Genomic DNA, 25,916 nt, shown 5'->3' with positions numbered 1-25,916 from the left:
TGTGGGATTGTCAGCGTGGAACGTGTGCATGCTTGTTTTTTATGGGCAGGACTACACTATGTAGTATTTATGTCGTCCGCAGCCATAAAGTCTAGAGGGAATTGTAAATGACAGAACGATGTCCCTGGATTTGTCCTCCCATCTGTCTCCTCTGTGGTGACACAACAGACCTAAAAGAATAAACTAGGTATGAGCGTGTGATTGTAAGAAGGGAAAACATGACCTGCAGCGCGCTTTAAAATCATTGTGTAACATGTAGGGAGATGGAGGCAGCTATTGATGAGTGGGCTGATTCTTTGATGTTTAATTGAGTAGCTAACAGTGTCAGCGTGTCTTTGTTGAGGTATTGATCTGATGTGAGAATGAGGCCCTGAGGTCAGTTTGATTGGTACCAGAGTGGACTACCGGTCAGTTAATGTCTTTCAGCGTCTCCGCCATCTCCCATCAGCCGTCACCACTTCCTTCTCACTGTTTATCAACAGGGGACTCATAAAAACTCCAAAATTTGGTTTGAGTTACGCACATTGTACAAGTATTACCAGAGCGTTTGCAGACGTTGTTTGTTTTTAGTGTAGAAGATCAGAACAGTAGAAGGAAATTTCATGTTAAACATCAATTTGCAAGTTTAAAAGAGATTTTAAGGTGTGGTGTCAAATTGTGGAATTCATCTCAAAAAGAGTTGAAGATGTGTGTAAATATTTTTATATAAAATATATAAAACTAGAATATTTAGACTGTATGAACTTGATGAATGGTGGCTGTAATGAAGATGATAAATGATTGTCTGAAAGATTTGTTGTTGTTTTTTATATTAAGTGTTGATTGTCAGGTAATTGACTGACCATCTGTTTGTGTGTTTATGTTTAAGAAAGGGGCAGGTATTATAAGATTTTCTTCTTCTTCCTGCTCCATTTCAATCATGGTGACGCACCAACATGTGCTTTTGATCTGTTTTGTTTTCATGTGCAAAATAAAAAATCACTAAAAATAAATGTATTTCCCACTTTATGAAGTTCGATAACATTTTTAAAAGTTAGTCACCGTCATTGTCGTTGTTTCTTATTTTCGTCTGTCCAGGCCAAGACTCTTCGTAAGTTGATCCAGCAGACGTTCAAGCAGGTAGCCAATCTCAACGATGAGCAGTGCATCCTCAAGTTCTTGGAGATACTTGCACCGATCTATCGCTACGACAAGGAGTGCTTCAAATGTGCCCTCGGGGTATGTTTCTCTCCTCATCCATCCTTTCCTCTGCTGCTTCGCTTCAGCCTGACTTTAACTGTGTTAGGTTGACCCCTTTTGGTGGCGTCAGGTGTTGCATGTATCGAGCATTTCTCTTTCTCATGGTTTCTCACCCTCATCCTCTTTTTTTTTTTTACCTCGTATCTCGTTTTCTCTCTAACAGTCCAGCTGGGTGATCCAGGTAGAGTTGGCTATCGGGCCAGAGGAAGGGATCAGCTACCTCACTGACAAAGGATCCACGGTGAGTTTCTACCACAAATACAGGAGACAGGATTAAAACAAGGTCATATAAACAGGATTAGCTCAGATTACATCAGTTAATTTGTGTGTCCCCCTCTCTCTTTCTCTCTCTCTTTTTTTTTTTTCAGCCAACCCATCTAGCAAACTTTAACCAAGTCCAGTCCATCCAGTACTCGGCTATGGAGGAGAAGGACAGGAAAGGCATGTTGCAGCTGAACGTAGCTGGAGCTGCTGAGGTACCTCCTACACAACCCTTAAACGTGTTGAGCATTACATCATTCATGTGTGTTTCCCTTAATCCTTTTTCTGTGCTCTTTTATTGCAAATTTCTGGGTGTAGACACGTCCTCAAATCGTCTTAAATACAGAAGGCCGGGTAACAAATCCCTGCCTTCCTCTGAGTTGAGGAAATGCAAAGCAAGTAGCAGTCGCAAAGTTTATTCGTTGTACAGTAACGACAGAAAAATAATAGAAGAATAAAGGAAATGTACGATGATAAATACGGAAAGACACCTGTAATCTTTTACAGCCATTACTTCTGAACCACTGCGTTTAGATTTGTAAAATAATGAATATACATTAAGATACACTAAGGTCTTTTCCACTGTAAGGAAGTTGTATTGATGTTTCAGTCTCGCCTTGAGTGGTCATAAACTATTCCCTCATGTTTCTTGGCTCTGTTTGACTCAGATGGACAAAGATATGAACTAATCTATGAGTCTATGTGAGGTTTCTACTCTCAGATGAAGGCTTTCGCATTCCCCACTGATAAGAGTCTTTCAGTTTTATTGGCATCTTTAGGAATGAATTATTAAAGTGAAAGAGAGTTTATCTCTGTTATAAGGCACAGCTAGAAAAAAAGTTGCTCTATTTACAGTATATGCATGTTTGTGTGTACGTGTGCAGCCTCTCACGGTCACGACAGCGTCCCTCACCATGGCGGAGAACCTCGCCGACCTGATTGACGGCTACTGTCGCCTCGTCTCCATGGAAACTCACTCTTTCATCGTCAGAGTTCAGAAAGGTAAAATGGTTTCCCTTGCTAATAAAATATTAAAATATAACTTTGTATAGGCTTTTATTTACACGTGAAATGTATTTCTGATATTAAATTCTTCAAAGTACAACTTTAGAACCACTTTTACACACGCTGGTCGTCTTTTGACCGCAGCTGTTCTCGTCATGCATCCTTTTTTCTTTACACACAACCACAATGTGATGACTTGTTACTGAGTGTTCATGCATGTTTTGGATTATGATGTATGTTTTTGTCCTCTAGAGGGAGAGAGAGCGCTGCCTTCAATCCCAAAGTAAGAGCCGATCTTTTTGGTACTGTTTTACTGTTTTAAAAGTCCGTACTTATATCAGAGTATATCAGAGCTTGAAAGCCACATATTTGACATTTCTCTTGCCGTAGTACACAAAGATGTTATGTTACCTGTGTGAGGTGATTTACACTTAGTTTTCAGGACTAGGGCTGGGTATATCACAGTATTTTTTTTTTTTTTTCATGCATAATCACGTGTTCACAACATTGTCTACTGGTGGAGAGGGGAATTAATACAGTAGACTGACTAAGGATTTTACTGTGATGAAGAGTAAATATTGTAGAATAATCAAACACTAGTAGTAAAACTGGTTTTCATGGCCCTGTGTTAGCACTGCCTGCTGATGTGGAAATCCGGGGACAACTCGGAGATAAAAAAAAAAAAAAAATTAGATGTTATCAAGATGAAATAAACAAACGGGGACAATTATGGTTCCATTTATTTTTACATATTTATCCATATTTAAACATATTTAAACTGCTATGTCTCTGATGTCAATAGCAGCACAGTCGGGTACCGTAACAATTGTAGTCTGCGTGCCACATTTTTTTCTCATTCATAAAAAATTCAGTTTGGGGACATCTATAGCCGGGGGACAGGTCATCCAAAATGGGGACTGAAATCCCCAGAAATCAGTGATGTCTAAAAAAGAAAAGCCAAACAACCGACACGGCACTTTTTTTTTTGGGCCCAACTCTTCTCGTTCGGCTGCTTCATTTCCATCGCCACCTACATCTACACCTCACAGTGACACAGTCGCGCCAGGCGTGTTTAGAAGCGCTACATTGAAAATGGTCCCGTCTGAAACAGTCTGGCAGTGTTCCTAACGCTGTGTAATCAAATACACTGGTATGCTGGTATATTAAACATTAAAGTCATGCATGTTTTTTTTAAAAAAAAAAATGAATAAATTATACCGGTATTCTGTATGAACCGGTACACCACCCAGCCCTATTCAGGACCTTTAAAAGATCTTTTGAAGTTCAAATTACTATAATTGTCAACACTGTAACATCTTAGACTCTTCATGCTTCCTGGTTAATCATTACTTCCAACATTAATGGCAGTTAAATTCAGGATTAACTCTGCATTGTGTTGGTGACTCTGCATCTTTACTTGTGAAAACCCGTCAGTTCTCCAGTTCTTCTGGAGAAACAATCATGACCCGAGCTGTTTCCCTTTTTTAATACTTTGATAAGATGCAGGGGACTTTGAGGGCAGTGTCAGTTTTCACTGCTCTATTTAGACACAGTGATTTTCCAGAAACGCTGCTGTTTCAGAGAAAGGTCATTTTGACATTTCTTTGAGTAAATCTTTTCAGAGCGTCACTTTGAGGAAGTGTGTTCTTATCAGTGCAGCGGTTTAGAGGAACTCATTGTAGGTGATGTAATAATACTAAATGCTGTATTAAGTGGAACGTTTGAACACATTGTAGATGTATCCAGGTTATATCTGCTAGTTTCATAACCTGTGAGCCTTCTCCCGATGGCACACAGATAAAAATCTTCCTTAGTGCGAGTTGCTCTCAGTAACAAAGAGGACGTTTAGAGATCAGGTGGCGGCTAATTCGTTAAATGACCTGAGCTGACGGACTCCGTTTGATGTGGTTTCGTTGGGTTTATCAGATTGTATGATGATTTAATTGAGTGTTTTTATGTTTCTGAGTCTATTTTTGGTAATGTAATTTTGATTCCGAGAAGTTTCCTGGTAAAAAGGACGTGTAACACAGGAACAATTGATCACTAGAACAAAATTGAGTCTTTCCATCAGAAAAACGACAACTCGAAGATGAATTTCTATCGATCTATCTATTTAAAATGCAAAATTGCACACTTCACGTCTGTTATTGGGGAATTATTCAGAATTTATGGACCTTTGAAGAGAAAAATCTCAACAAAAACAGATGTTTCCTCTCCATGATGAACATTAACCGTTTTTCGCAAACACCTGCAGCGTGTTGAAACATTCGGGGGAAACTTGGCTATTTCCTGATTTCACAACCCAGAGTTCCTTTGTATTTGTTTATCTGTCATCGAGTGTCGCAGCCTGGATGTGACGCGTGTTCACATGTCAGTTGTTTAACTTCAAACATGAGCAGTTTTGCTTACTTTCAGTCAAATATCCCCCCCCCCCCTCTCTGTCTCTGTGCTTCTGGTCAAATAAGGAGATAAGTTTAGGAGCCAAATATTTTCCACTTTGGGTTTTTAAACAGTCTGGCTGTCTCCTCCTCTTTCCTCCGCTTTCCCTCGGTCTCTCCCCGTCTTTGCCCCTGCGCCTGTTGTGGTCTGTGATGTAAAGATAGTAGTAGTGGAGCTCAGCTGACACAGAAAACGAGACCACGTCAAAGGGGAGAATAGAAACGGAGAGGACTGGCGCTCACAGACATGTGAAGAGGAGTTTCCATTCTCCCTTTGAAAACTTTTAAAACTCCTGATATGTGCATTAAGGGGATATTTTTGTCTTTTATTGGAGTTGTTGTTGCCTAATTTGCTCCTTTTCTCCTAGACTGTCTAATAATGAGAAGAAGTTGGAGGCAGTCAGGAGCGGAGTGAGAGCGATCTCTGTCTCAGGTAAGCTGCAAACGCACAGTCGGCTCTTTCTACTCATTGTTCTCCACTGTGTTGGCACATCCTCTCCCTTCTCTTGTTGTTTACTTCCTCCCCTCCTTGTCTTTCTCTCATCTCCCACCGCACTCGCACACGTCCATTCACTCTTGTTTCTTCTCTCACACGCCGGGCTTCCCCCCCCCCACCTTTACTCCGCCCGGCCCGGCTGAAGATCTAGTGACATCGACGCCTCCTAAGCCAACCAAGGCGCGGCGTTTCCTCCTCCCCTTTGTCTTCTGTTCAGATTCGCCACCCAATGGTATCCCCGGCTCTTATTGGACAGTTAGTAGAGGAGCATATCCACAAAATTGTGATGTGGCGGAGGGAAAATTCCTGATTTGGTGGTCTCCCTTTGCTGGATCACTCCACATTAAAGGCACACAGGCAGTGAATAGAAGAGGAAGTGACCCATGATATGGAGTTTTGAACGTATGTGTGCTGTTAAAGTGTCACCTGATCCAGAAAGAAAAGCTTGCAGTCGAAATATTGACTGAGCTTTGTCTTCGTTTTTTTTTTCTTTCTTTTTTTCTTTTTTTAAGGAATTTTCTCCATTTTTAAAAGGAAACACTTTTACCCGCTGCATCACAATCTGCCCTTTTCTACTAAACCGTCTTCGTCCTCACCGCCTGGTTGGTTTTGACTTATCCAGACTTACACACACGCACACACATTTTAACCACAATAACGGGTTATGTGTTGCTGCATATAACCGCACCAATGCTCACAAAAAAAAAAAAGCCTGGGACACAAATTAAAAGAAAAAAAAAGAATGAAAAGAATCTCTTGTAAAACATGAGGCTTGAGCGTGTTTTCGTTGCATTAATGCTGGATTTTCTCATCCGTGTGCAGTTTGTTCCTCTCACATGTCAGAAAAGTTACTAAGAAAAGATGTTTTTCATTTTCCTCGCTTACTGTTCTGCAGAACATAGTGAGCGGAAGTAGTTTGTGCCGACACACACCGAGTAAAATCTCTGTTGAGCAGAAGCCTCGAAGCTGAATTCATTTACTTTTTTATTGCTATTTATTCACAGCCGCAAACTGAATCCATAGTTCGTGAGTGTTGCCTCACACGGCCGAATTATTCCCATTGTGGATCTCGTGTCTCCATCTGCGGCCTTGGCTGCAGTCGTCGGTAGCTGGAACTGGACCGCGCAGAAAAACTCGTGAATCTGGACGGCAGCTGTTTCATTGTTCAAACCTAAGGATCGTCCAATACTTTTATTTATTTGCTTTATTTGCTGGAGGCTTCAGAATCTCCGCAGTGAACCCGTGTGTGTCGGTAGAGCTGCTGTTAACCACATATATGCATTTTATTGAATTCAAACGGTGCCATATTTTGTGCACTTTAAAGCCTCTGGATTCATGGAAGGAGTTAACTCTGCTTTTTTTTTTTTTTTTCCACCGTAACATTTTGGATTTTCACTAACCGCTCGCTGATTGTTTTGCTTAACATCTCCCATGTTGTTTCAAGGCTTGTCATGCTCTAACCTCTCTCTTCTCTCTTCTCTCTCTCTCTCTCTCTTTTCTCCGCTCTGCCTTCTCCTCCTCTCTCTTTCTTTCTCCTCGTTGCTGCCTCTGTTTGTCGTCCTCCTCCTCCTCTGCTGTCCCGTTTCCTGCATGCTCTCCTGGACTCTACAGAAGATCTTAGTGGGGATGGTAAAGTTACGCTGTTGTTTATTAGTCTGTTCTTTCTTTCTTTTGTTGCACACTGCAGCTTCCTAAGAAAGGGAAGTGTGTGTGTGAGAGTGTGTGTGTGGATTGATGTTTGTGCATGGATTCCTTCTCCTATAACAATGACATGTGTATATTTGCTGTAGTATGTAAACGTTGTGTGATTTAGAAGGCCGTGATTCTTTAACGTGTTTAACCCTTTAAGACTTTAAACAACCACGACATTAGAATTACCGTAACTCACCGATGGACAAAATTCTCACTGGGAAGTTGTGCTTTCTTGGGGAAAAAAAGCTGCCATTACGGTAATGTTGACGCACCCCTGCTGTCGGCTGCAGGTTGGGGAGCGACGCAAAACCCAGAGAGCCCCGGGAAGAAAGTGTTGTTTGGAGGAATTTGTTGGTAAAAATTAAGTTAGTTATACTGTTGAGATGTCGTAAAGTTCTTCCAGGCAAAAGCACAACTTCCCAGTGTTCAGCCTCACTTTGAATATTGTCAATAGAGCAAACCATTGTGAGTTATTCCGATACCACGCGCTTTAACGGATCGCCGGCGATCCTTTAGCTTTAGCGGTCTATTAGCAGCTAATACTGTTGTGCGTTTGTCTGCTCAGGATTATTTTGAAATCGCATTACCTCTGAGCTGGACCGTCTGGGGAAAAAAAAGCAGAAATTGTAAATTAAGACGTATTTCTCTTTAAGGGAACTAACTGCAACCGTTTTGTACACACACGCAGAATCATGCACACGTGTACTCGCGTACATTCGCGCACACACTCGTGCGCACACGCAGAGTAAAGTAGGGAGAGGTTTGCTGGATTGGAGAGCGAGTGCATTCCTGGCTATAATGGGCTAGCTGGATCGCGCGCGCGCGCACACACACACACACACACACACACACACACACACACACACACACACACACACACACACACACACACACACGCTCGTTCTCTCCCCGCTGAACGCAGAAATAGACCAAGTTAGACCAGTCAAACTTAGAAATGGTCATTTCTTTAGAACATATCCCAAACCACATGGGACTGAATACGCAGAGTGATACAAACACTGACCTTTTTTTTGCTTTTAAATCTGCAGCTTTGAAACATATTTAAATGGATCAGAGTTGAGAATTAGATCTGAGCTAGAAAAACAACAGGAAGCATTTCTTTGCACATGTGGAAGCGGTGATAAGCTACGCTTAAATGTAAAAAAAAAAAAAAGCTGTGTTTCTGTTGATAAAACCTTGTAAAAATCACCTTCTGTTAAGATGCCGCGTTTATGGTCAGTCAATCTAATAAAACACCTTTTTATTTGCAGCAAACAGACTAAGCAGAAGAAAACACATAAAAGCTTTTCCTCTGCTCCAGTGTGAAACATAAATCATGCATCGCACTGGTTTAGTGAAACTTTTTCTAACCTCTTCTCCTCGGGGCTGTTGCACATGTAACAGTAACACAGTAATAGTTTCCCCTTTATTCCACTATGTCCACAGATTAAAGATTAAACATATGAGGTGATTTCAAAGTTGAGTAGCTGTAGAAACAAACGTTAGCGGTGCAGATTTTAGCTGCTCGTTCTCGTTTCCAGTGTTTATGCTAAGCTAAGCTAACTGCCTACCTCATTGTAGCTATTTACAGCTCTGCTACGTGACTGTGCTCAATCTCATCTAAACTCTCGGCAAGAAAGCAAATAACCACGATGTCCCCAGACATCCTTTTGTGATCTAATGGCAAACACATTTCATTCTTTAAACAATTAAGCCAGTAGAGGCTTTTTAAAAAAAAAAAATAAATAAAAAAAAAGGCTTTAAAAGAAGGTTTTTTGACAAATTTAAGGACACGTTCCCACAGAGCCTGATAAATCCAGAGCAGAGCTGCGAGGGGAGCGTTCAGGACAGCAGATGTTTGACTCTTGTTTCCAACAGCTGAGTCTGCACACTGATTTTATTTTAAACACCACCATCTGGTTAGGATAGACGTGGTCCATCTTTCCTTCTCTCCCCCCCCTCCTCTCGCTGGCTCTCTTCCCCCGTCTCTCGCTGCCCATCCGTCTGATTCTGAACAGATTCGAGCCTGAACGCTACCATCTGCTTACATGACAGCTAGACTCAATATTTCCCTCCGCGTCTTTCTGTCTTGCCCAATTTTTCGGCTAGTTTCTCTTTCTGTCTTTGTCTTTTTCTCTCACCCCTCTTCCTCCTCCTCCTCCCTCCTCCCTCCTCCTTCGCCGCCACAGTAACTCCCTGCGATCCAGCTGCTCTCTCACAGACAGATATTCACAACACATGCTCAGCTGACGCGCTCTCGCCAAGTTTGTGCGTGCGCGCAAGTGTAGGAGAAACGCGTATGCGAAGGAGCTTCGTGGGTGTCGCTTTGCGCAAGAGTTAACTTCATTAATTTACTTTGTGTGGCTTTGTTTCTGGCTGTTTTGAGTGTATCGGGGACAACACGGTAAATCACTCGCTGTGTCATATCTGTGTGCGTATTCTTGCACTCGTTTATGTGTGTTTCTTGTGTTGCAGAGACCGATGACTATGCCGAGATAGTTGATGAAGAGGACACATACACCATGCCCTCCAGTAAGTCATTTATATTCAGCCTTTCTCCTTCTCTAAAGCGATTTCAGCTTCTGTTACACAAGACGGCTATTAAGTTACCGTTTGACTATCATTATTCTGTCAAATACCCACACTCTCTCAAACTAATTTTGCTCTCACAACAAGCCAGAGAAATTGCATTAAACCACATTTGGTTAGGCAGCGACTGTCAAACTGGAGCCAGTTTCTTCTATAAACAGCGTAGAAAACCAGCGTACTGGCATAACTCAGGCTGAATAACGCGTGGTTCCTGAAAACGCATTACATCTGTCACATTCATTCACATGTTGGTCAACATTTGCCTTTTCCTATAATTTTAATGAGGATGTGTTTTGGCCCCGCGCTTGCATGCGTTTGATTTGCGTGGCCAATTTTGAAACTGGACTGTGTGTTCTCCTTTTCCTCCTCCAGTCTTTTTCTATCTCCCTGTCTTCATGTCTTTGTCTCTTCCCTTTTGACTCCTTCTTTCCGCAACTTCCCCCTAATCAAACCTTCTGCAGACATATTTTCCTACTCTGTGTATGTATGCGTGTTCATGTCATGCTGCCTGTTTTATGTATGAAACAAAGACATAAAGTCGCTTTTAATCTCCTTTATTAACTAAACATCAGATAAAGAGAGATGTGGGTTATGTATTGCTGTCTATATATGTGTGCGTGTGTGTGAGAGCGCGCGTGTGTGTGTGTGTGTGTGTTTCTGAGCTATTTTCAATCTTAAAGCAGCTGTCTGGCTCTCCCCCCTCTCTTCATCTCTCTTTCTTCCTCTTTCTCCCATCGCCGACACAGTGAGCTATGGAGTAGTCGAAGGTAAAACTCCCTGCCTCTCTCGTCCCGTCCCAATAAAACGCCTTGTGCCTCTGTTTTTCTATGCCAGTGTTTTTTTTTTTTACATTTGAACTCCAGTAAGCGCAGGAGCAGGTGTTATTTTTTTTCCTTGTCGGCAGGTGGAAGATTTTGAAGGTTTTGAAGTAGATGTGCATCATCTTAAGATGTTTTCTGTCACCTGGCAAAGAAAAACACTCAAGGTGTCTTCCATTCGAGATTGTTGTTGGTGTTTTTTTTTTGTTTTTTTCGTATACCACAGATCGTCCAGGTGAATTCTGGTGTTTGTTGCAGACAGGGAGAGCCAAGCCATAAACAAAGCAAGATGCTACTTCATTAATTAGAATCTGGGAACATGAAGTCTCTGCACATGTTCTCGGGCTTGCAGCATTTGTCTTGTTTATTGGCTTGGTTCTCGTTGCACCATCCTTTTGTTATGATTTCTTTCCTCTATTGTCTATTTCTCCTTCTTTCTTTCTTTCTTTCTTTTCTTTTTTTTTTTTAAAACCTTGATTTACAGTCATGGTTGTTTCAGTTCTCTGTGGGTTCTCTTTTGTTTGAAGCAATTATTAATTTCCTGCAAGAAATTGCCGTACCGATTAATTGCAGTAAATCTTCTGTAAAGGAATGTGTCTGGGTTGTTTGTATCTGCGAGAATGTGGGTCGAGCCTAAATAGCAGCCCAACAGCTAATTAAACTTTTTACAGGATAACTCGCTGATGGTCAACGTCCAGCTTAAACCTCTTGAACTCAGTTTTTCGTTCGTTTTCTTTTTTTTTTTTTTGCTGCAGCCGCTTGCCAGCTGACATTAATACACCTCTTCGGACAGTTTTCCCGACCTTTCCGTCAAGGCGGAACTGTTGATAACCCAAAAATGTCAGGAGTTAAAATGCCAAAGCATGTGGTTGCAAAACAAAGCGATTTGCTTCAAATTCGTTGGGAAATACTCACTGAGTAAAACTAAAAAGGTTACAGCAGGAACTGAGCACATGTAATATAGTTCAGATTCAGTGCATCTGTTCATGTCAATACCTACATCCAGACCCGGTGCTCTGCTATGTTAACACGCACTGGGTCCTCCAGGTTTTTATCTCAGATAATCTTTTTTTCTTTATTTATGCCTTTTCCTGCAGACTTCTATTCAGTAGCATAGGACAGAAACAGAAAAGGACAATGGGACTCTGGTGTGCATGTTGTTGAGCCTCAAATTTGCCTGTTTTACTTTATGTTGGTGTGTTTGCGAATCTGAGTGCATGTGAGGTACACGACGGTCATGTTTGAGGTGCTCGGGGACGAACATTGTTCAGAATGTATTTGCCTAAGTTGTTGTTACTTTATTTTGTCGTTGCCGGTGGATGGGGCTTAGCTAAAAGGACAACTATTTGAAATGATTTCTAACTGTCTGGCACCTTCAGCATGTTTTTCTGTTGACTAAAAATCCCCATTCAAATATTTCTGTCCTGCTAAGCCCTGTCCACGTGGTCAAAGAGAAAGCATGTCAAATATCAGAGAAATTTCCTGATGTAGAACAGCACGTTAACATTACCTGTTTCTTGTTTTTTTTTCTCATCCTTTGTCGTCCTCCCTCTCAGCGCGGGACTATGAGATCCAGAGGGACAGGATAGAGTTAGGTCGCTGCATTGGAGAGGGTCAGTTTGGCGATGTTCACCAAGGAGTCTACAACAGTCCAGTATGTCTCTCTCTCTCACACACACCCACAAACGCATACAAAGTCACATTTTGTGTTCTTATTAGTTGATTTACTCAACTTTATTTTAAATCTGTAGACGTTATTGAGGACTAGGGGTGGGTATTGGCAAGGACTTCACGATAAGTATCACGATACTTGAGTCACGATACGATACATTATTGCGATATTATGATATTGGGATATATTGCAACATTCTACGTAGTTCACTCAGAAATTTAAAATGCAGCTTAAAATACACATTGATGTTGTGATAATTCATTGGACCAATTGAGTCACAAAACAATACTAATTCAAAAATGATCCATTTCCAGTTTACTCCACATGTACAGAAAAAGTGATGGTGGAGGTGTAAGATATTTTCAAATTGACTTAATCGTATTTATGAAAAATATGTGAATATGTATAGGCCCCCCATTGAGGACAGCCCTCATTTCCATGGAGGCTACCTTATAGAGCGCAAAAATGAGGAAATCAACTATGAAGTATTAATGTGTGCTGTGAAGTGTTAAAATTAAAGCTGTTGTCCCAAGAGAATCTCTGTCTATTCGTCCACGTTTGTCGAGTCACGGTGGAAAAGGGTTAAGCAGAGTATTCCAGACGTCCCTCCACATAGTTCCGTTTTCTCCTTCATCACTTTGAGGCATCCCAAAGCCAGTCCAGATGAGGCATGTAATCCTTCCAGCGAATTCTAGGTCAACCCCTGGGGTCTCCACTCAACTGGTGGTGCTCAGTAAATCTTCACTTGAACAGATGCTTAAACCACCTCATCTGGCCAAGTCTGTACTCCGTGTCTCTGAGCTCCTCACCCTGCCTCTAAGCCTGAGCCCAGCCACCCTACGGAGGAAACTCTTTACGGCTGCTTGTGTCCGAGATGCTTTTCTTTCAATCATTACCCCAATTATATGACCATTGCCTTGCAGCTCAGCTCCATCTTCACCTCAGAGGTCCAGTACAATGGCTGCAGTAGTGGTGACGCCTCCATGTTGGTCCACCACCTGCAGCACAAGGCAATGGGCTGGGGTGCAGGACAATCTGGTGTTGTGGACTGGTTCTAGGGACGTGGAATGTCATCCAGACAACATTTTCATTTAGGATGGTAATAAATCCTGCTGTGATGAGTTCATGAAGGTTTATTAATGGAGGCTGAGGCACATGAGCCTATTGAACACAGCTTTTCATCCAGAGGGTGTATACTCACTAATAATGCATAGTTTTTACACTGTATTAGATTCAAGGGTTAAAAGAAAAAAGAGATGTTATGTTGTGATATTGATATCAATCAACGTCATGCTGCAGTATGTATAACTTGTCTACTGTGCCTTGTGCAGGACAAACCTCCGCTCCCTGTCGCCATTAAGACCTGCAAGAACTGCACCTCAGACAGCGTCAGAGAAAAGTTCCTACAAGAAGCGCGTAAGATCTCACCTGGTGTTCGTATCGAGTGCCACTAATGGCGTTTAATTAAATAAATAATGAGTGTTTGTGCTTCCTCGCAGTGACAATGCGTCAGTTTGACCACCCTCACATCGTTAAGCTGATTGGAGTGATCACAGAGAACCCAGTGTGGATCATCATGGAGCTCTGTACTCTTGGAGAGGTACATGAGAACGTCTCACGACTTTGTCCTTAAAAGCTGTGACTGGTACATACCCTGTGTAAAACCGCGTCTTTCGTGTGTTTTTGTGCCCGCAGTTGCGTTCGTTCCTTCAGGTGAGGAAGTACAGTCTCGACCTGGCCACGCTTATTCTGTTTGCCTACCAGCTCAGCACAGCGCTGGCGTATCTGGAGAGCAAACGCTTTGTACACAGGTAAAAACACACACACTGAAAAGATAAGGGATCTACACTGGATTTGTGTTTTTGTTATTGTCAGAAATTATATTCTAGTATTAAGCACTGATGTGGTTTAAAGCATAAAAAGAGGATAGTATTTTAATTCGGTTGCTTTTTTATTGATTCCATGCACTGAAACCCATTCTCTCTGTCTTCACTCTACCACAATCAGTAGTGAGTAGTAAACTGAGAAACGCACAAATATCATGTCATCACAGACAGGTCTAATATAACATCATTAAATAAAAACACATTTTCAATAAATTTGCAAGACTGTTTGAGGACAGTGTATGTGGCATGAATCTTACTAAATCAGATCATTTAATCATCAACATATGATTATTATTACTCTTTGACAGATTTCACAAAAGCAGAACTCAGGCCTGTGTGAATACAGCTGTTTTTTGTTTTTTTTTGCCCCTTTTCTTTTTAAAGGGACATTGCAGCCCGCAACGTGTTGGTCTCTTCAGTTGACTGTGTGATGCTTGGAGACTTTGGTCTGTCCCGATACATGGAGGACAGCTCTTACTACAAAGGTACTGAAACAACGTATTTTCATGGTTATTAGATATTTTCCCTTTGAACCTATTGTCCTTCCTTATAAGTGCATTCAATTAAACGCTGCTTACAGAAACGTGTTTGTTTTTGAGCCCCCCCTCATAATAGAAAATAACATAGTAAGTGAGCAGTGCTGACCTGAGATCAGTCACTAGTCTGAGTCCTGGTACTTTCGTCTTTTCCGTTTGGCTGTACTTTGCCCCCATCTACTGGTGACACCAGGTTACTTCAGTCACCTGTTCAACCTGTCCAATCAATTCCTTCTTGCAGTTTGAATTCACCTACTACGGCCCTGTATCAGAACGTCGCCTGTACCTCAGAGGAATTTTAAACTCTGTAGGTAATTTTGTTGCATCTTTTATTTTGTGCATTTCAGCTTCTAAAGGTAAACTTCCAATCAAATGGATGGCTCCTGAATCTATCAACTTCAGGAGGTTCACCTCTGCCAGTGATGTCTGGATGTTTGGTGAGTGAAGTGAAGTAATTTAGATTAAGAATCCGTATATATGCACTTGTTTTATTTCATCTCTCATTCTCAGTTCTAAACCACTCTCTCTATGTGTCTTTCTCTGAAGGTGTGTGTATGTGGGAGATCCTGATGTTCGGTATCAAGCCCTTCCAAGGAGTGAAGAACAATGATGTGATTGGCCGGATAGAGAACGGCGAGCGGCTGGCTATGCCTCCTCAGTGTCCGCCCACCCTCTACAGTTTGATGACCAAGTGTTGGTCGTATGATCCCAGCAAGAGGCCGCGATTCACCGAACTCAAAACACAACTCAAGTGAGAATGCAAAAGTCTTTAATTTATTCACATTAATTACACTAAAGGTCTTTATGCTAATAGCAATTGAGTAGATAATAGTAGAGTCTATTTTTTTTTTCTGTACTAAAAAACACAAACAGGGTTTTTTTAATTAACATATGACTTTTAACCTTTTTCTGTCTGCTAATGTTATAATACCTATTATTTCCTCAGCACCATACTGGAAGAGGAGAAGCTTCAACAGGAGGAGAGACTTCGGATGGAGATGAGGAGACAAGTCACAGTTTCCTGGGACTCTGGAGGCTCTGATGAAGCACCACCTAAGGTAAGAAAGAACAGTTTTTTCTTCCCACTGTTGTTTTCTCCTTATTTTATCTTATCTTTTAGTTAACTGCATGACCAACCGTTAATCTTTCTTTTTCCAGCCCAGTAGACCAGGTTACACCAGTCCTCGCACCAGTGAAGACTTCTTCTCCAGCCCCCCACACAACCACTTCCCGGTAAACCCACAGAAACGCTAGACCATAGGAAAACTCATTCAACATAACGACAGCCGTGTGCAGAGAAGTAGAAAAAGCACTCAACCTCCTGAGATTTGTTTGGAATGCATCTTAATTTCTTTACGATAAGTAGTAGGACCTGAGAAGTTTAAAAAATAAGCATCATCTTTGAACTGGAAGTAGTTTTTGAAAACAGTTATGTGGACACAAGGATTGTTTCAGTGTATATTACAGTTTAAGTCACTTAAAGTGTACCAAAATAAAAAAAAAAACTGTTTATTTTAATGTAAAAGCAGAATTGGAAATGATGAAATCCCAATGTCCTCAAACGAGTACTTGCGAATTTGTTAAATTTTCACTTCATATCAAACTAGAAAAGTTAATAAGCATAAATAAACAAGTGTATTGAGACTTAGCTACCAGTGCATGGTAGACAAGAGTGTCTTCTTATTAGGACAACAGGTCTAAATGAAGCAAAATAAGTTGCCACAGATCTAAAATGTTAAGTCCCCATATGAGGACGCTGGGTCATAGTAGGTTAAAAGAGGTTTATAAGACCAAATAAAGTCCAATGTATTCTGAATCCTTTGAAAATGAAAACTTATTTTGGAAAAACAACTTGGCAACCTCATTCCTTATCCCTTTTAGTACTTAGTGTTGTCTGTCAAGAGAGTAATAAAGATTAATAATAAAATGATTCAATAATGATAGGTATGTCAAATTAATCAGCGTATAAAAAAATGGAAGAATTCAAGAATTTAAGCTTCAAATATTCACTATAAAATTTTGCAGAAAAATAAAAACTCCACACAAGACTGTTGAGATTCTCTTTTTTCCTCCACTTTTCTCTTAGATACAAAAGGTCACTAGAAATCCTGAGCACAGTCACGGCAGAGTAGCATAAACATGTCTCCTTAAACCGAGTGGCATTTGATGAAAGGCATAAAATAAAAGATTTTATTTAATCCTAAATGTCAAAACAAAGCCACAAATTAAAAATGCCTGGTCCAGGTCCTGTTAACCGCGATCCTCTACATCAAATCAGTTCCAGTCGGAGGCCGAGCAGCATGAAAAAGGCCGAGCTGACGAACCCGGCGTTAAGTCTGGGTTAACTCAGACCGTCGGTGAGTGTGTGCGCTCCGTGTGTCAGGAGAAAATTATCAAGAGGGAGACTCTGAGCGCAGTCATTCTCCTCCTCATAAACCGAGCAGACAGCAGGCATTTCCTGTCAGCGCTAAAAGCCACTCACTCATGCACTCAAATCAGAGCCTCTTCTGCAGCTCAGATGGCAATAAGCTGCTCCCTCTCTGTCGTCCTTGTAAGGAACGTATAATTCTAACTGCTGTTTAACTTTATCATATAAGTTACAATAACATCTCTATAATTTTGTATGTATTACACTAGACACAGAGTTTTAAAGTGCTCTGCGAGGACTTAAATTCAATAGAAGCAATTGATTATCCACAATAATTCTTGGAAGTGTCTGTGTGTCTTTTGGAAAGTATTTCTCTTAGTAATATAAACAGAAAAAAATGAGGAAAATTTCCAATAATGTTCATCTTAATGTGCATTTTTACGTAGCTTTATTGTGCCCCGGGATAAAAGCTTAAATCTAAATAGCAACCAGGGGTTTGTGTGTGTTTGTGTGTGGAAAAGAGGAAGAGCTTGACAATCTGCGTTCACTCGTGCCTCACTAATAGTTTTTTTTTTTTCCCCTGCATCTCTGTCTCTCAATCTGTTCACTTCCAGTCTTCAGCCCATGGTGGCGTCGGAGTAGTAGGAGGCAGCTACACTCCCGCTGACTCCTGGAACCAGCACAGATCTGAACATCCGGCACTGTGGAACCCCATGGAGGTATACACACACACACACACACAGAAACACGCAAAGAAACACACAAACCACCAGCCTTAAATCCTTAAATGTCAAAGCTGCATATTTCAGTGCTATGTGTTGCACTTATACACAGAAAACACACTGGAATTGAAGCAAATGATAAAGAAATTTAAGCTGACATGAACTCTAAACGTTCATATATATTATTAAGGGCTGGTTGTTCTAATAATATTAAACTTCACCCTTGCTAATGCTTTTATGAGCTTAGAGAACAGAATATATTTGAAATAAAAGGGCAACGATACACATTTAAGTACATGTGTATGTGTTTCCTACAGGAAACTGGATGTGTGGGTCAAGTCCTGATGGAGGAGAGGCTGATGATGCAGCAGCTGCAGATGGAGGACGACCAACGGTGGCTGGAGCAGGAGGAGAGCTTCATGGTAAATACCCACTAACGCAGACTTATCTGTCCACAAGCTGCTTTGTTTTTGTCTGTGGTCGGCCGCCACGCTATGGGCGAAGCACCTCCTCTGGCATCCACCCTCAAAGCTGTTTGTCAGCCGGGTTATTCAAGCTATGTGTCATCTGAAGACTTTGCTTCATCCTTTGTAAACATTTGAGGGAACAGGACATATACTTTTGATGAACGTAGAGGAATTCGTGAAAGCACGGGCTGTAGTTTAGTGAAAAGTAGTCTATCGTGGAATAAATCATCTTAAAGAATCTCCCTATCTAAATATTAACTAATAAAGAAGGAAATCGCAAATATTATGACTTGAAAAGTGTCACAAAACTAAACAGATATGGAGACGCCGGGGTAAAAATGTTGCATTAAGCCTGCGCTTTTTTCAGGGAAACACTCTTCGCATGTTGTTGCCAGATGAGCTGCAGAATATCTTTTTCAGATTTGTGCGCTGGCTCAGTTGTGCGTGGTTTGATTTATCTCATCAGACGCTGAAACATGCCCAAAAAAAGAGCTTTTGCAAAACAAGTCTGTTTTTCTTCTCTGCTCAGGTCAGTGTTTCTCCCCTGGCTTTGATGGGTTGTTTGCTTCTTTGAGCCAAACGCAGGAGAGCTGAAAGAAAGAGGGACAGAGAGCAAGAAAAACAAATGTGATGGATGAATGTTGGGGAATGGTGTCGCCTCTCGTTTGTCTGTCACCTTTTCTTTTAGATATAGTCAGATTTACTCAGCAGACTACACTATTTCTGGCCTTAATTTTACTTTATGCATCTCATGCTTCCTGCCTCCTTCTCCACAAACATTAGTTTAGATCCAACCATTTAAAGGCCCTGACTTTACATCCCTGCAGACGACTCAAGAGTCATTCACACCGCCATTAATAAAACACCATTTAATTTCTTACACGAACGATCAGCCACATTCTTGACCTTTGATAAACCAAAGAGCGACTGTCGCCCGGGGAAACCACCGTTTTAACTCACTCTCCAGTCACTTCATACGAACAGTGAGATCTGTGTGGTGAATTCAGCTGATCTTTGGTTTTATTGCTTCTGGCTTCTGGAAATTGAGCTTAGAAGCAAAGTAAATATCACTGACCACCAGTTATGATTCAGCATCAAGGTGAACGACGGATTATGTTTCAAGCCAGTGTGGACATGTAGCTGTAGATTGCAGCAGACTTTATAGACCGGTTGGATTAGATTTGGGCTTAGACAGACTTTAATGATCCGCGAGGGAAATTGCTTCGTCACCGTAGCTTCGTTGCACATAAAAGTAAACATTTAATAAAAACCACCAGAAAAATAAATAAAATGAGATGAAATTATTATTATTATTTGTGGGCTTCGCCACATCCCTGACTGGAACTCCTGAACTGATGTATGAACATTTACCTAACCGCTAATGGCTAATATCAATGAAGCAGACATATACATAACACAACTATTGAACTTATCAACTTTACTTTTACTGGTAAATCAAACTTGAAGCACGTTTACTGGTGGAACTTTTTGATTTACGAATCAACATGAGAGTGACAGAAAAAGAGAAAAGCAGAGAGAGACGAGGAACGTCACAGAAGAGGACAGAGGGAGGGAGAAAGGAAGTGGGATTGGCAAGACCGATGGAGAGGGAGGAAAGAACGAGGAGAGAGAGAAAAACGGAGGGAGATGCGGAGAGATGGAAAGAGTGGGAGGGAGAAACAGAGAGAAGAGTGAGGCGGTTCAATCTTTTCTCTCCAGGATTTTGTCTCTGTGGCTCAGTGGAGCTTTTTCGCCCTCTGGAAAAACTTTTCCTCTGTCTTTTTCCTCCCCCTCCATTCCTCTCTGACTCCATTTTGTCTTCTTTTTTTTGCAGTTTCTGTCCTTCATTCCTATTTTTTTCCCCCTCTCTATGCTTTAAGCTTTTCCATTTTCCGATTCTCTTTTTTTTTTTCATCATACCTCCGGTCCCGTACTCCACCCGTCTTTCTTTCGATGGCCTCCACTCTCTGCGTTCCTCCTCCTGTCTTCTTCAGCCTATATTCTCCCAGGATGCATCTCTTCAAGGCTTGCTTCACCAAAACGGTACTGAAACAGAGAGAGGGAGATGGAGTTGCTTTGAGCAGATGTGGCTATTTGCGGTGCCAGCGAACGCTTCAGCTGTGACGTTATCTCTGTGTGAAGGCTGCGCTGCTCTTCTTCCTCACTCAGCTGAGGATGATAGGGATTTTCTGAAGCGGCGTAGATGGAAAAATTACTAACTACTTAAACTACTGGTCTCTTCTGGTGCATTTATCTCTTGGAGTTTCATGGTTGAAAAAGAACAATTTTTTTGGGATTTTGCTTCGTGATTTTAATTTAATTTAATGTTGTACTTCCACGTGCAAGTTTAGTTTTTTCTAATGAACTTTTTCCATTGACTTTGTGTGTCTGTCTTCCCTGCAGAAGACAGAGGCCAGAAACAGCAGAGGAAGCATCGACAGAGAGGACGGCACGCTACAAACACCGGTCAGTGTCTCTATTTCTCTATTTGTCTATTCATTCACACATGCATTGGTACTTGCGTTAAAAGTGCATTCACTTGCGAAAGGAGCATGAAAAGTAGAACGCCCAGGTCGAACAGAAGCGATGTTTATTTTGACCATTGCTAAAAAAAAACAAACAGAGAAAGCAATAGACAGATTATTGCAAAAGAGGACAAAGTCGTACTAAAAGCGAACTAGACGGAGGCAGACGGACAAAGACACTGGGGGAAGAAGAGAAAGTATTTCTGTCCGTGTGCCATGAAGGGCACTGCCTACATACCAGCCAGTCGACCACAGAGGACTCATGGGAACTTTAAACCCAGGAGCGCCGCACATTCGCTGTAAACAAAGGGTTAGAAGAGCCCGACATCTTCAGCCTGAGCATCTCTCCACAGCAAAGTGGTGACTTCTGTTGGCACAAAGTGACACGTTTAGACCCCTGATCGAAGAGTTGGTCTCGCGCTATTAAATTAAATTGAATGTCTTGTTAACCTTATGTGTGGGTTTCTCTCTGCACAGGGTGGGAGCCAACACATCTACCAACCAGTAGGGAAACCAGGTGAGAGAACTGAGAGCATGCTGACATACTGAACTAGAACCAATTATCATGTGTCTATTATCATGCATCATACTTGAACGTGCCGTATTTCTTTTTTTTTTTTCCAGAGCATGTGGCTCCTCCTAAGAAGCCTCCTCGCCCCGGAGCTCCTTGTCAACTTGGCAACCTGGCCAGTCTCTCCCCGGTGGACAGTTACAATGAAGGGGTCAAGGTTCGTAATCGCACAAAACGACACATTAAAAATAATGATCAGATGTAGCGTTTTTGTATTTTATTGTTTTAATTTGCACGCTTGCTTTGGGCTTTTCTCACTGATGCATTTTTGTGATTTGACTTGTGGTGCTGGAGGGTTTGCATGCTGTGCCATGTCATGCTTTGCCCCTGGTGAGCTTCGGCCTAATGCTCTGCCCCTCTTCTCTCCCTCTCCCCTCTATTTCCAACATCCATCCATCCATCCATCCATTGCTCCTTTAACACCCTGACATCTTGTTCTTATTCCAAATTCTCCTTCTCTGACCTGTTACTCCATCCCTCCACCATGCAACGCTTCCCCCCCTCTTTACACAAAACTCTTTACCTTTCAAACCCTCATCTATCCAACCACAACTCCCCTCACGTCCTCCCCATAGCCGTGGAGGGTAAGCTGATCTGTGTGTGTCTGTTGTCATAGCGGAGTTAGTTAGTTAGTAGTGATCATCGGAGAGAAGCTTTGTCTTTATTTTTCTTCACCAGAGACAAAACAGGAAAGTTATTTTGGTACCGCTAGTTGCATGTTTTATGGTTAAGTTGTTTCATCTGGGCAACTTCAGGTTCTTTCTGGTGAAGAAAAACAAAGCTAAAGTGTCTGATTGACCATAAATGTTGTAGCAAATATCAGTAGATTAAACTGTAGTAAACTGATGGTCTGACTGTTGATGCATATTTAGATAGGAGTTAAATTTATCAAATCGTTACCTGGTTATAGGTTTGGTGCAGAAACACCAGCACAAACATTGCAGGAGTTCTACTAACATCACACACAGTCTTTACTAGAGTCATATTTTCATTCACAATTCTTAGTTTATTTAAATCGAGGCCAAAGGAATGAAAATAATACTAAATAAAATCAGTAGCCTTCAGATTATTAGTTTAACCTGCATTAAGTTATATTTGACCCAAAAAATACACAAACTCTGTGAACTTTTTTTTACATTAGTATAAAAATCACCTAATGCTGGTTGAGTCTGACACCAAACAATCAACCTGTACTCACTGTAGTTACATATTTAGCATGTAGCACTAAATGCATGTGGATAGAAATAGTGACTTAGCCTCTACATTGTTTATACGTTGGCAAATAGCGCCATCCTGTGTTGGATCTGTGCTACTGCAGTCACTTAAGCCGACCACGGCAGAAGGAAAAGCTGTGAGCAGTTTGAGTGACGACCAACTACAAGAAATGAAAGGAGAGTTAAAACATTTATTTAAATAAATCCCGGTGTCTTGGTGCAGCTGCAGCCTCAGGAGATCAGCCCCCCACCCACGGCCAACTTGGATCGCTCCAACGACAAAGTGTATGAGAATGTGACCGGACTGGTTAAAGCTGTGATCGAGATGTCCAACAGGATTCAACCCGCTGCGCCAGAGGAGTACGTCCCCATGGTCAAGGTAGGGTTCGCATGCTTTTAAGAGATTTTAGTTTGGGAAAGAAGACAAACCAAAAACAGGATTTAAGAGTACGAATGATTTCAATGTGGATATGTGTTCATGTGTTATGACAGGAGGTGGGTCTGGCTCTGAGAACTCTACTAGCGACTGTGGACGAGACGCTTCCTGTGTTGCCAGCCAGCACACACAGAGAGGTAAACTAACCCTCAACAATTAAAATATTAATACTAGAGCATTGCAATGATTAACGTCATTAGTTATTTTTATTTTCACCAGGAAGGCCTCTCTATTTGTATAACAGTTACTGTTGTAGCTGAGGTTTCTATTTGGAGATTAACATGAAGATGCAGAATCTATGATTTTCTTGTATTTATTAATTGTTAACATTTTAGTAAGCGAGCAGGTTGATAGAAACTCTGTTTCTCCATGAATTAAATCTAAATTCCTGTTTTTTAGAGCTTAACTTAGCCTCACGTTAAACGTTAGTCGGAACTTTTCATTTTATCTATAGTCAGACAGATAGGATGAATAATGTCCAAGCTGTCCTCACATCAGCTAACAACATGTTCAAAACTTTGGTGATCTTGTTAAACTGTGATCCACATGGATGTTTCTTTGACATGTACAACCTGAACATTGAAGGAGACAAAGTGCCATATGATCACCACATGTCCTCTTTTTTTGCTGCTTCTAACATCAACTTTGAGGACAAAATGTTCATTAGCTGCCTAAAATACCCTAAAAAACTATCAGGCGCCTTGATAACAAGATAATCAGTTATTCACCAGTGAGTATGACCAGTCAGTCATAATGTTATGGCTGATCAGTGTATGTGATGATGCAGGCATTAGCTATTCTCTATAAAGCCACTTTTATTATATATTCAGCCCAGAAGCTGCTGATAATGTTTTAAATATTATGCTCTTCTTCAAATCCTGATCTGATGTCTAACTGTTTGTCTTCCCACAGATTGAAATGGCCCAGAAGCTTCTGAATTCAGATCTGGCAGAGCTGATAGCGAAGATGAAACTGGCCCAACAGTACGTCATGACAAGGTGGGGACGCGTCATGAGTGTTTTGCTCAACATCTCGGTTTAATGTAACATTTAAATTGATTGTTTGTTTTCTGCTTTCTGGACAGTTTACAAAAGGACTACAAGAAACAGATGCTAATGGCAGCTCACGCACTCGCAGTCGACGCCAAAAACCTGCTGGACGTCATCGACCAATCACGGCTCAGGATGATCAACCAGACCCGCCCGCATTAGTCGAGGATGTAATCAAGCCAGAGGTTTCTGCTGAAGTAAACGAAAAAATACAGGACAAGGGAAGGAGAGCGGAGAATGTGATGGCTCTTGGCCATTCGCTGAGAGATATCTGAAATCAAGGAACTGATGGGACAGCAGACTTCTCCTCCCTCAAACATTTACAGCTTCCTTTCTTCTCTGGAAACACTAACGTTTCGGTCAATATTGTGTCGTTTTGTACTTTTGCGTCGTCGGCTTTTGCATCCAGAGAAAACGCTCTTCTCTCTCATCGCGTATCCTCAAAAGATCCTTTTTCTTAAAGATCATGCATTACTCCTTTTTTTTTTTTAAATCAGAGGAAATCAAATACAGGTTTCTCTTGAAGGACTTCGCAGGTATTTTGGTGAATGGACGCACCAAAAGAATTTGCCAAATGACGAACACATACGCAGGATGTAACAACTGGAACTGAAGAGCCAGCACGGGGAGGATAATGAAGATGATGTCATAATGTTGTTGTTTAAACGTGCTTTTATATCATTAATTATTATTATTATTATTATTACTGTTTTCAACCTTGCGGTTTCTTTTCAGTCTTCCTCTCATATGAGCAAACATGATTCCTTTACAGCTGCTCATAAATTTCTTTTTTTTTTTTTTCTCCCCCTCCCTCCCTCTCTCTAGATCTCAGGCACAAAGAGATGGTTTAAAAGCTGAATTCTGAAAAACCAACTAAATGTCTTTTTATGGAGAAAACAAAAAGTATATATATAGATATATTAAAAAAAAAAAAAAAAAAAAAAACAGCCACAGGCCACTTTTTAAGTTAATAGTAAATATACGAAGAAGCTCACGTTTCTGAGGCATGTGAATAATGGAGAGGGATGAAGAGCACGGGGGACAGAGGTGGAAGAGAGTTTTTAATTTACAACGGAGGTGCTAATTATACCATACAGCAGGTCGTCCTGTGCCAAATGAAATTGCATTCGATTAAAAAGGAACGTTTCGCCATAAAATGCTCTGACATCGCTCGACTCTGTACCATCGTGACGGCTATGTTGTTACCTGCTGTGTGTTTTGAAGCGAAGCATATTGTCGCGGCAGTCGGATTGTTGGTTCCTATTCACCTTTACACTATAATACACAGTACAAACACTTTGCCTTTTTAGTCCATTTAAGAACTGAATTTTCAGGGAAAAGAAATAGGGTAGTTTCACAAATGACACGACTGAAATTTAATTGGAGCTCAGTCTTGATTTATTTTAAACTCGTATCTAGACCAGGAACTTGTTACACACCGAAGAAACAACTCTAAACTGTGGGTTGTGACCACAACGGAGACTCATTCGTGGGATATGTGATTTTTAAACGTCCCACATCCTGTTTTCTTCCCCAATCTTTCTACCTTCCTCCACTGGAGTTTATTTATACCTTTTATTCCCTCTCCTCTTCTGCTTTGCCACTGTAAGTGTTTCTCTCTCTGTTATCGATCCTTCCCTTCAGCTCTGTCTTCCCTTCCTCCTCCCTCTGATTCTCTCGCTGCTCCCTCTTCCTCTGAGGTGAGCAGTCTTCTCAGGAAGGAGACATGTGTACAGTTGCTAAACCAAGCAAATAAAAACACTGTTATTATTAAAATGCACTGGCATTTGTTTGTCTTTTTTTATTCTGCATGTGCCTCAATCTCTTTCTTATCTCATTAATGCCTTGACTGGGACAAAATCAACATTTGCAGAATTACTTTCCAATATAATTATGCACCACTTTTAGCTTAAACAGTTGTTGTTTTGCACC

At 41.2% G+C, this 25,916-nt stretch overlaps 1 protein-coding gene across 13 annotated transcripts in view; it reads left to right on the top strand.

Annotated features, from left to right (window-relative positions):
* ptk2aa (protein tyrosine kinase 2aa) overlaps nt 1-25,764 on the top strand; it is a 57,191-nt gene extending 31,427 nt beyond the window's left edge. For 3 of the 13 annotated variants that reach the window (XM_047604969.1, XM_047604963.1, XM_047604960.1), the window contains 29 exons: nt 1,078-1,218; nt 1,403-1,480; nt 1,608-1,715; nt 2,385-2,502; nt 2,758-2,788; nt 5,312-5,376; nt 5,585-5,671; nt 7,051-7,068; nt 9,607-9,663; nt 10,467-10,487; nt 12,095-12,192; nt 13,542-13,626; nt 13,710-13,810; nt 13,906-14,021; nt 14,481-14,581; nt 14,980-15,069; nt 15,179-15,383; nt 15,579-15,690; nt 15,791-15,865; nt 17,615-17,719; nt 18,040-18,144; nt 20,593-20,655; nt 21,192-21,231; nt 21,339-21,442; nt 21,861-21,869; nt 22,723-22,878; nt 22,992-23,072; nt 23,848-23,933; nt 24,020-25,764. In XM_047604969.1, the coding sequence (XP_047460925.1) occupies nt 1,078-1,218; nt 1,403-1,480; nt 1,608-1,715; nt 2,385-2,502; nt 2,758-2,788; nt 5,312-5,376; nt 5,585-5,671; nt 7,051-7,068; nt 9,607-9,663; nt 10,467-10,487; nt 12,095-12,192; nt 13,542-13,626; nt 13,710-13,810; nt 13,906-14,021; nt 14,481-14,581; nt 14,980-15,069; nt 15,179-15,383; nt 15,579-15,690; nt 15,791-15,865; nt 17,615-17,719; nt 18,040-18,144; nt 20,593-20,655; nt 21,192-21,231; nt 21,339-21,442; nt 21,861-21,869; nt 22,723-22,878; nt 22,992-23,072; nt 23,848-23,933; nt 24,020-24,146 (2,583 nt within the window). In that variant the 3' untranslated portion in view covers nt 24,147-25,764. The remainder of the gene's footprint in view (nt 1-1,077; nt 1,219-1,402; nt 1,481-1,607; nt 1,716-2,384; nt 2,503-2,757; nt 2,789-5,311; nt 5,377-5,584; nt 5,672-7,050; nt 7,069-9,606; nt 9,664-10,466; nt 10,488-12,094; nt 12,193-13,541; nt 13,627-13,709; nt 13,811-13,905; nt 14,022-14,480; nt 14,582-14,979; nt 15,070-15,178; nt 15,384-15,578; nt 15,691-15,790; nt 15,866-17,614; nt 17,720-18,039; nt 18,145-20,592; nt 20,656-21,191; nt 21,232-21,338; nt 21,443-21,860; nt 21,870-22,722; nt 22,879-22,991; nt 23,073-23,847; nt 23,934-24,019) is intronic. The other 10 variants (XM_047604962.1, XM_047604964.1, XM_047604961.1 and 7 more) reach the window with 10 other exon arrangements.
* Nucleotides 25,765-25,916: the final 152 nt, after the last annotated feature.

Source organism: Mugil cephalus, chromosome 14 (genome assembly GCF_022458985.1).
Source record: "Mugil cephalus isolate CIBA_MC_2020 chromosome 14, CIBA_Mcephalus_1.1, whole genome shotgun sequence".
Lineage (NCBI taxonomy): Eukaryota > Metazoa > Chordata > Actinopteri > Mugiliformes > Mugilidae > Mugil > Mugil cephalus.
This window is presented reverse-complemented; position numbering and strand designations above follow the sequence as displayed.